This window comes from Bos grunniens, chromosome 7, assembly GCF_055505025.1.
Source record: "Bos grunniens cultivar Pamir isolate PY7600 chromosome 7, Bosgru_T2T1.0, whole genome shotgun sequence".
NCBI lineage: Eukaryota > Metazoa > Chordata > Mammalia > Artiodactyla > Bovidae > Bos > Bos grunniens.
The window spans coordinates 43830663-43840515 of NC_141171.1; the positions used below are offsets into that span (position 1 = coordinate 43830663).

The 9853-nt window shown below is 58.1% G+C and overlaps 1 protein-coding gene across 33 annotated transcripts; it reads right to left on the reverse strand.

Annotated features, from left to right (window-relative positions):
• Nucleotides 1-1095: 1095 nt before the first annotated feature.
• On the reverse strand, nucleotides 1096-9476 carry ADAMTSL5 (ADAMTS like 5). 33 transcript variants are annotated; one of them, XM_086411438.1, is made up of 13 exons: nucleotides 9428-9476; nucleotides 8273-8593; nucleotides 7807-7879; nucleotides 7608-7699; nucleotides 7315-7375; nucleotides 7062-7170; nucleotides 5604-5731; nucleotides 5181-5292; nucleotides 4764-4850; nucleotides 4474-4637; nucleotides 4076-4265; nucleotides 3931-4002; nucleotides 1096-3583 (listed from the first exon to the last, which is right to left on the reverse strand). In XM_086411438.1, exons 2-13 carry the CDS (start codon nucleotides 8326-8328, stop codon nucleotides 3282-3284), a joined length of 1446 nt encoding a protein of 481 aa, XP_086267564.1. In that variant the 5' UTR covers nucleotides 8329-8593; nucleotides 9428-9476; the 3' UTR covers nucleotides 1096-3281. The 33 variants fall into 33 exon arrangements, with proteins under 33 accessions (XP_086267564.1, XP_086267571.1, XP_086267562.1 ...); XM_086411445.1 differs by having other exon boundaries at nucleotides 7608-7702; XM_086411436.1 differs by having other exon boundaries at nucleotides 7807-7954.
• Nucleotides 9477-9853: the final 377 nt, after the last annotated feature.

Consider the following 9853-nt stretch of genomic DNA (forward strand, 5'->3'; position numbering starts at 1 on the left):
AACATGATAATTCAACTTTGTACACGAGCATTACTTCAACTATAGCAGAAACAGCCAAACTGTTTACCCAGGTGGTCATACCATCCTAACCCCCATGCCCTCGACTAACCCTCTGGGTGTGAGACAGTTCGGGGGTTTGGGGCAGCCCCTCAACTGGATATGTGTTCTCCTGTGGGCCAGCCAGATGGTACAGGGTCAGTGAGAGAGAAGCTCAGCCAACAGAGGGGTGATCTCTGCAGAGAATTCAAAACAGTAAGAAAAGCATCTCACCCGGCTCCCCACAGCTGGCATGCTGCAAGACTGCTGAATACAATCTTTTGTGGGGAGGATGAATTAGCTGTTGTGATTACTACAGTTTTAACAGGAACGCAAGTTCCAAACTTCCTGTTTCCATTCTTTGTGTGCTCAGTCGTGTCCAACTCTTTGTGGCCCTCTGAACTGTAACCCACCAGGCTCCTCTGCTCATGGAATTTTTCAGGCAAGAATACTGGGGTGCGGTGCCATTTCCTTCTCCAGCGGGTCTTCCCAACCCAGGGATAGAACCTGCATCTCTTAAGTCTCCTGCATTTGCAGGCAGATTCTTTACCATTAGCACCACCTGGGAAGCCCTGTCATAGCTCCTTATTTATCTCAAATCTGCTAGATGAAGTCCAGCTGGCTCCAATATTAACCTCAAAATATTTCTAGGAAGTTGAAGTCCCAAGAACTTAGCTTTAAGTTACACAGAACCAAAGACCAAGGAGTTGTTATTGTTTAGTCATTAAGTCGTGTCTGACTGTGACCCCTTGCACTGTAGCCCGCCCAGCTCCTCTGTCCCTGGGATTTCCCAGGCAAGAATACTGGAGTGGGTTGTCATTTCCTTCTCCAGTTTTCATCCTTTAATAAACATTGCCTCCTGCAGGAAGTCCATTTGAAGAATTCCCAGGGCGGGAGGCTTGAGTGGACTCAGTTGTGCATGCCTCCCTGGAGAGGGAGTTTCCGTCTGTAATCACCTGCGGTCCCTCCGGGCAGCGATCCAGTGGCTAACCCAAGTGGACAGTCATTAATAAACCCGAGGATGGTAAATACACAAAGAAACAGATCCTGAGTCACTCATTTCCTTTGTTGCATGTAACCACCTGGCCTTTTTATTCATGTTTAAAAAGAAAGTGTCAAAGCGGTGTGGAACTTTTGCTGGGCAAGTGCTAATGCTAGTTTGGACCTCAACTACGTTGCTGAATTCGAGTATCTAAAATTGCAATGTGTTCTGTCTTTAAATGGCTCCATCGATCCCTGGTTACATGGTCGTTTCCGGAAACAATGTTGCCGCCTGAAGGAGCGGCTGCTGGAAGTCGCGGCTGGTGGGGTCACAGGCCATGCTGTCTGATAGTGAACCCCGCACTGGCGTCTTTCTCCCCCCACCCCCAATCCACCCCGGGGCAGGCGCCTTGCCCTGGCCAACCGGTCCAGATAGCTGGTGAGTAGATGGCAGCGCTACTCCACAAAGCTCCGGGGCGGAGGAAGCCGGAGACTCAACTTCCCCGATCCATCCCCGCACTGTAGTGAGGCAGAGGGGCCCATCTGGGCCTTTCGGGGTCCCTTGGGGACTGCAGGTAACACCCGGAGCGCGGAATCCCTTCTTCCCCGTCCTGCCACCAGGGGGCGCGCGGGCCACACGCCTCCCTCCAGAGCTGCGACCAGCTCGGCCTCGCGGGAGGGGGCGGTCCTGAGATCCTCCGGCTTCATCACTTTTTGCAGAAGACTGGGCCAGGCCTGGGCTGCCCCAGGCGCTGCTGGTCCCAGGCGTACAGTAGGCGCTCAATAAATAGTCTTTGGAGGAACGCACGAGTGAACCGAAGGGGTAGGGCAGGAGTCCCGAAGGGTGTGCTTCCCATGGTCAGGGCTGAGTGGGGCTGAAAGAGTACTCACAGATGGGGAAACTGAGGCCCAGAGAGCTGCAGGGCTTGACCGGAGTCACCCACAAGGTCAAGGGTTGAGTCCACTGAGACCTGCATGTCCTGCACCCCTTGCACACTCCCACCATCCTGCGGCCCAGAGGAAAACAACCACAGACAGTACAGATGAGCAGGTTGTCTCAAATGATGGCATGAGCCACCCCACTCAGGGTGGAGAGGCAGAAGGAGAGGTTTGCTGGTACCCCGCAGACACTTCCAATCCACATGACCTAGGCCTACCCTCCTGGCTCTAGAAGCTATGAGGAGACCACATCCAGAACACCAGGACAGGGCACAGGCTGAAGGTGGGGCACTGACCTGCCTACTCTGCTGGAGGGGTCCCCCCCTCGAAATGGCCTGAGATGAATGCGTGGCCCCAAGGGGCATGGGGATGGGGTTGGGACCTAAGAAACCCCCACCTTCCCATATCATCTATTTCCTGTCATCACAATGCTCCCAGGATCAGTCATGCTGGAGAGAGTTGGAGGCTGGACCAGGAGGAAGGACAAAGGGCACATGATCACATGTGCACACGGGGGTTGGTGGGGGGGGTGTGGGGGTGAGCAGGGAGCATGACTGTGGATCTCATTACCAGCGCATTCCAAAGTGTCTGCGGCCAAGTGTGTGTAATTGGGCTTGTTTTTTGTTTTTTGGTTTTTTTTAAACAGCTCTTGTAAAAATTAAATAGTAATAAAAAAGGGATGAACAGCAGGGTTGCCTGGAGGAAAGCCCACCCCACCCTCAAATTGCTGAAGCTGTTAAGATTATCTGTGAACTTCCTGGTGGCAAGGGCAAAAGGGGACATTGGTATGTTACAGTGCCTGGGTAGGCATGTTTTCTGGGGGTCATGCCTGTTTGTGATAGTGTCTCTGAAAATGTGAGAGTACATGTGTAAGTAGCAGTGTGAAAGGAGAGAGTGTCGGGGGTTAAACAGTGATGAACTTTCTGGTAGGCAGGACAAGAGGGAAAACCATTACAACATCTCTTTAGGCATGTTTTCCTGGGACCAGGCTTGTGTGTGACAATGTCTCTGAGCACATGAGTGTGAAGCAAGGGGAATGAAAGCAGACACAAAGTCTCTGAGTGTAGAACAGCTATGGGTTTCCTGGCAGCCAAGGTGAGAGAGGAAACCAGAATTAAAAGTCTGTTCAGTGAGTCCCCACCCGTGTGGGCCTGCTGGTGAGAGCGGCTCTGAATGTAGAGGTGTCTGAGTGTGATGATGGGAGAGTCATAGAGCTGCAGGTGGAAGACAAACAGTGCCTAGCTCCCTGGAAACTATGGCAAGAGGAGACATATGCTGACTTTAAGACTAGTCACCCACGTGTGGCCAAGGTCTAGTCCGGGGGCTCAGAGAGGGCAGTGCCGGGCAGCCAGGCGCACTCGGCTGTCCTCGGCAGGGCTCCAGAGCCGAGCGTAGCCAGCATGGGGGAGCAGCAGCCGGTCCTGGGTGCCATCAGGGCTGATGAGGCGCCGCGCAGCCAGCAGGTAGTCCCGATGGAGGGCCAGCGGGGGGCAAGGGCAGCGGCTTGGCGCCCACACGTACTCCAGGGCCCGCAGTGGAGAGCGATTCTTGTAGATGAGCTGCACACGCACCTCATAGCGAGTCTCCTGAGCCTGGCGGACGCGGCCCAGCACACGGGCCCGGAACACTGTGGGTGGGACCATGCTGAGCCCTGCTGGACAGGGTCTGGGTCCCAACCATGCACCCATTGCAAGACGACAGAACTGGGGGTCAGGTGGGGCAATGGAGGCTCTTGGGGACTGTGGTCAGCTGTGGCCTGGGGTCAAGATCAGCTTAGGGATCAATGAGGGGTCAGGAGTCAGATTAGGGCAAAGGATCAGATCAGGGAGTCAAAATTAGGGTCACAACGGGTCAAGTTGTAGTCAGGTCAAGGAGTGAAGGGTAAAGTTGGACCAGAGTTACAGGTCAGCAAGACAGGGGTCAAGTTCAGGTCAATTGGGGGCCAGGTGAGGGATGGGGTCAGGGACCTCTCACCGAAGTCACTGCCGCAATAGTGGAGTAAACGGTGGGCACGACCGCGGGTGTCAGGGCAGGGTGGACAGGGCTCTGCAGGGGCAGTGCGGTCAGGGGTGCGGGCCTTGCCCCTGCTGGCCCCCCACCCAGGCTGTCCCCAGCTCACCTGGAGTGGGTATCGGGGTCCGTGGAGGGATGACAGTGGGGGACTCAAGGGGCTGAGGTTCTACCTCTCGAGGCTGAGGCTGCCGCGGGGACCAGCCCAAGACCTGAGCCTGCGCCTGGAAGGGGCCATAGCGCTCCCGAGGGAGCCAGAACTCGAATTCAATGCCTGGGTTGGGCTCCTGCAGGAGGACCTGGGGCGGAGGCGGGGCGGGGAGAGTGTTACACACTAGGGCACTGCCTCGGACCGGGGAGTGGCCGGCCACTCCCCGCCACGCACACTCTACCCTGCCTCCTCCCTCTGACCGGTAGTCCCCAGCCTTCCCCCTCTGACCCCTGCTCCCCTCCCAGATTCTTTGACCCCACCCCAACGCCCAGCTACCCTCTCAGGCCCGCCCCCACCTGCAAGAGCAGATCTTGGGAGGTGGGACCGGCGGCGCGCAGCGTCTCCTCCGGCCCTGTGGCGCGGGTGTAGACCACGCGGGTGCCCGCTGCCTCGTAGGTCCCGGCCGGGCTGACCGCCCAGTTCCCGTTGAGCACGTAGCGCCCGTCGCCCCCCATCAGCGCTGCAAGGGAAGGGTCAGCCCGGGCTCCCTGGAAATGGCCTTGCCCATCTCCCCGACCCTGCCATCTCCCTCCCCGGGGGATTCAGGCGGCCAGCGGGGCGCCTCCTCCCTCGGACCCTGCGATACCCAGGTGGTTCCGGCTCCGGTGGGCGGCGCGGATGTGTCTGGCGCCCTCGGGGATCAGGGTCACGTTCCAGTACCCAGCGAAGGCACCTGGGCGGGAGGGAAGGAAGGTGTTGGGGAGCAGCTAGGGTGTATTTGAAGGCTGGTTTGAGGATTAAGTGAGATGCTGCGGTAAGGAGATTAGCCAAGGCTCTGGTCCTCCGAAGACCAGTACTGATCGATGGATTGGAGTTAACGATTATTACCACCTTTTAAGTGAGGCAGCAAAAGAGTTAAACCCACGTCTGTTCAGGGAAGGGCGGGATAATCTGGCAAAGACCAATCAGAATGACGGGGGGGGGGGCTGGCCCGGAGACTGTCCAATCAGCGCGGACATCTTAAAGGGCTCTGGGAGAACTCGAGGACGGGGCAGACGGTCACCGGCGTCGCGGAACACGCGCTGCACGAAGAGGCACGAGTCGTTGGCGCCGCCGCAGCGGCCGCAGCGGTCTTCGCGGGCGTCGGAGCCCAGCAAACCGTCACAGCCGGCACTCTAAAGGGGTGGGGTGGACACGCGCGCCGTCAGACGGTCCCCGCCCGCCTAGGCCAACGAAGGGGCGGGACCCTGGAAGAGGGCCGAATCAAGACCTAAAAGGATGCAACCTTGGGGGCAGGTCCTCGTGGGAGGAGGCTGGGGATGGAGTCTAGTGATAGATGGGACAGGGGAGGGAGTGGACTTGATAAGGGGCGCGGCCTAGGGAAGAGAGCAGGACCAGGAACTAAATAAATGGGGTTTGGGGGCGAGGTATGGAGGGAAGAGGCGGGGTGGAGTTTAGGGGGCGGGGCGGGGCCTGGAATCCTCACAAGGCAGCGGCCAGCCACACAGAGATCTTGGGCGCCCGGACTGCAGGGGGTACCGTCCAGTACGCGACCGAAGCTGTGATAGAAGTCGTGCCCCACCGCTAGGCAGTTGAGGTCGCAGTGGTTGGGTGCTGGGGATGGGAGAAGTCGGTGGAATGTGGGGGGATTTATATTTGAATTCCAGCTCCCTCCTTGCCAGTCTTCCCCAGGCAGCCATTCCCTTGGGCATATGAGGCTCAGAGATTCAGCCAAAGCCACACATGGAGGCTGAGGCAGAGCATGGACTGGACCTTAGGCATTTCTGCTTCCCGTTCCCTGGGATTGTCCCAGACTCGTATACTGGGCCAGAATGTATTCATTCGTTCGTTCATTCATTCATTCATGTTAAGTCTTAATACTAGGGACCCATTATTAACGTCATCCGGAGAAGGAAATGGCAACCCACTCCAGTATTCTTGCCTGGAAAATTCCATGGACAGAGGAGCCTGGCGGGCTACAGTCCATGGAGTTGCAAAGAGTTGGACACGACTGAGCATGCACACACAATATTAACGTCATTACCTATTCTTCACTCATTCTTTCATATGTTCATTCCACAAACAGTCATCAAGCACATTTCCCAGACAATGTTCTAGGCTCTGGGTAGAGTGGTGGGCAGAACTTACTCAGCAGTTGGACCCTACACCCGGCAGGTGCTCAATAAAAAGTATTTGTTAAGTGCTGAGCCCTGCATATCCTGAATATGTTGCTGTCCCTCCTTGGGACTCTGTTTCCCCCTCTGCCTGGCAGCGGGGCACAATGGATAGTCTGATCACACCCACAGGCTCACAGCCCTGATTCCTGCTCCCTCACCCCACCCCCGCTCAAACTCCCTCCATCTCCCAACTTCCTGAGGCTGGCTGGCAGACCCTGCTGGAATAGAGCCTAAGCTGGCCCTGGCGGGCCTCTGTGGGAGTGAGATCATGGCAAATTTCCTCCAATTCTTAGGGTGAAGGAAAAAAAAAAAAAAAAACATGAGTTGACGGTTGGAACTTTCTCCATTCCAGGATTTTCTTATCTGTGTCTACCCCCACCGTGGCGTCTGAAGCTGCCTGTTTCCCTTAAATCTGGAGGCACGCTGCCCTGGGCACACAGTTATATAACTCGCTATTTTCAGCTCAACAACATTTCCTGCTACTGGTATAAGTTTGAGAACTCTTGGCCTCTGGATACAACTCCCAGTAAATCCTCAGCTTGGTGTTCAACCCTATGCAGGATAGACTCTTCCTCCTCCTGCCCCTGCTTCACAACTCCACATGCTTTCTCTGCTTCACTTCACCAACTCCTACATATCCTTCAAAGCCCCAGTGCTAATGCCCCCTTCTTGCAACCCTCCAAGTTCCTCTTCCTTTTTAGAAGCCAACTTTTCCTGGCCAGTTTTGAGTTGTTCCCTCTGGACTAACAGGAGGCTGGGCTACTCACCACCATAGAAGGGCACCCACTGGTAGGTCTTCTGGGTGCCTAGGACAGGGTGGCCATTGTAGAGGGCACATTGGAGGTCTCGAAAGGGCATGGCCCCTGGAGGACAGTCCTGGGGACAGAGATGGGTGCAGCAGAGGCTGGGACAGCCCCAAGAGCACCTGGTATGGTGCTAAGCATATTTGGGGGCTTGAGCAGGGAAGCAGGAGGGCTTCTGGGAGAACTGAGTTTAAGAGATGGGTGGGGTAGAACATACGGGCTGCTGGCAGAGGCGGTACTCATGGGTGTCCCCCCAGCACAGCTCTTCCCTTGGAAACCTATGAGGAGCAAGGGGGCCAGACTGTTGTCAGCACCTCTGGGAACCCCTTCCCCAAAATCAGCCTGCCCATCAGTCTACCCTTGCCAACCCCACCCACATTCCAGCTGGATCAGTGGGATTAAAAGTCACAGCATGTGTGGGCAGGCCAAGGGTGCGGCCAGGGGCTGGGCTGGGCTGGCAGGAGAGGAGGGGCAGGGACCCCCTCCCATTCTACTGGGCAGCCTCCTCACCGGATACATCTCCGGCTGCGCACTGAGAGCCCTCGCCCGCAAGAGCTGGAACAGCGACTCCAGGAACCCCATGGCGTCCACTCACCCGGACCCTACTTGGGGAGAGAGAGTCACAGTCAGCCTGGAGGGGAGGCTGGCTAACCCCATGCCGCAGCCAGGTCCCCATCCCTGCTGCCCCCGGGCCTATGTCCCCTTTTACCTGAGCGTTGCCCCCCAAACCACAATTCAGGAAGGTCCACAGCAGGAGCAAGAGGTTCCAGAGGGAGCGGGGTCTAGGGGGGCAGAGGGTGCACGGCAGTGGGGGTGCCAGCAAGCCAGGGGTTGAACCCCAGCTCTGTCCCGACTGGCTGTGTGATTTCAGATAGTAACTCAACCTCTCTGAATTTCCCTTCTCATCTCTGAAAAATGAAGTCATAATACAGCCCACCTAATAGGAAAGTTTTAAGGGCTCCGTCAGATTAGGTGAGAAAAATGGGAGGCACAGAGCCTGGTATGGAGAAGGAAAATGTAAAAATTATTATTATTGGTTGTTTACTGTCATGATGCACACAGTAGGTGCTTATTTAGTGTCTCATCATGGAAGGAATCATTCATTCCAGGGATGTGCACGGGTCTCTCTAGGGTCCTAGGTCCTTCCCCACTCTCCCCACCATCTTTGCGCCTACCTTCTGGTATGGCAAGGGGCCAGGTGCTCCTCTTTCTCTGGCCTCAGTTTCCCCATCTGTGCAATGGGGACCAGCTGGGTTCTGTCCAGTATTCTATGAGACCTTGCAGAGGGTGTGGCTGGTGGGAGCTGGGGCTGGTGCCTGGCAGAGGCACCCCCTCACAGGCAGGCCTTCAGCCTCCAGGGTTCCCTCAGCTCCCAGATGTGGGACAGCAGGGAGCTCCTGGATGGGGTGAGGGGCAGGGAGGAGTGACCTGGCCCTGGTCCAGTGGGTGCCTCATGGCCTATGTGCGGAGAGTGTGGGATGGAGCCCCCAAGCCGCCTGCAAGAGGGAAAGGGGCCACCAGTAAGGATGATGGAGGGAAGAGGGAGGCAGCTGTGTGGGAGTAGGGGAGGGGGTGGCAGAGAGACTTTGCCTCCTTGGGTCTCAGTTTCCTCATTTGTCAGGGAAGGATGGAGTCACTTGTCATCCCCACCCTCCACGTGACCACAGCACTGGATGAGGAAGGGGGAGGGAAGCAGCCACCTAGTGAGTCCTTTCTCGGGCCAGGGCCATGGCACCCGGCAGCCAGCAGTGCCCAGAGGTCACACAGGACGTTGGAGGCCTGCAGCCTGGAGGTCCTGGCGCTGAGTGGGGGCAGGCCGGCTCACTAGACCCCCCGAGTCCCTGTTTCTCTGGTTATCCGATTCTCCTGGCTCAGAAACACTGAGGAACTGGGTGGGTGGGGGGCAACCCCGGGGTGGGACCCCGTCTGATCAGAGCCGTGTGACTCGCTGCATCTCTAAACGCCAGCCCTGGCTGGCTTAGGCAGCAGGAAAAAGACCCGGCTGGGGAGCAGACGGAGGGAAGGGGGCTGGCCCTTCTGACAACTGCTCCCTATTTAGCACTGGCTTGTTGCGGTGGGGGGTGTCTAGGTGATGCAACATGAGGGGCCAGAAGGACCACCGTTCCCACTCTCCAGGGTTCCCTACCCGAGGAGCCGCACGGTGGGTACAATCTCAGGGCGGCCACGCCTCCGGGCCTCAGTTTCCCCAGGAGGAAGTGGGGATGGGCTTCCTCCCACCCTATGGATGGTTGCCTCACCCCTCAACCCCAGCTTTGGGTTGGGGAGAAGACGCTGGCCGCGATAGTGGGGGGATAGAAAGAGGGACTTACCGGCTACGCAGAGCCCAGGCGGCTCGTCCTGGCTCCCCGGGCGGCCCCTGGGCGAGCGGAAGCGGCGGGGCCCGTGAGGAGGGGCGGGGGGAGCCGGGCTCGGCCCCTCCCACCCGGCCTCCCAGGGCGCGCCCCGGCCGGGGTCCGGAGGGGCGGTGGCGCCGTGCGCCCCCGCGCGGCCGTAGCGCGCCTGGGCACGGATCTGCGGCAGGGGACTGCCCTGCACGAGCGGCGCCCCGCCCCCCGCCCCGGGACTGCGGCCTGGTGTCCGACCGTCCGGGTCCCGGTGACCTTGGGAAGCCCAGGGAAGGGGAGCCACGCGGGAACTGACCCCCACCTCGGGGCTGCTATTCCGGGCGCAGCGCTCAGGGCCAGGGAATGTGCGCACACCGAGAGCGCCCTGCTGTGGCTCCTGGAGGGTGCTGC

Coding starts and splice junctions, on each gene's coding strand:
- ADAMTSL5 (XM_086411435.1), bottom strand. CDS start 8,328: ATGGGGAAACTGAGGCCAGAGAAAGAGGAGCACCTGGCCCCTTGCCAT. Junction 7,376..7,607: donor CGCAGCCGGAGATGTATCCG/GTGAGGAGGCTG, acceptor TGCTCCTCATAG/GTTTCCAAGGGAAGAGCTGT. Junction 4,003..4,075: donor GACCCCGATACCCACTCCAG/GTGAGCTGGGGA, acceptor CTGCCCCTGCAG/AGCCCTGTCCACCCTGCCCT.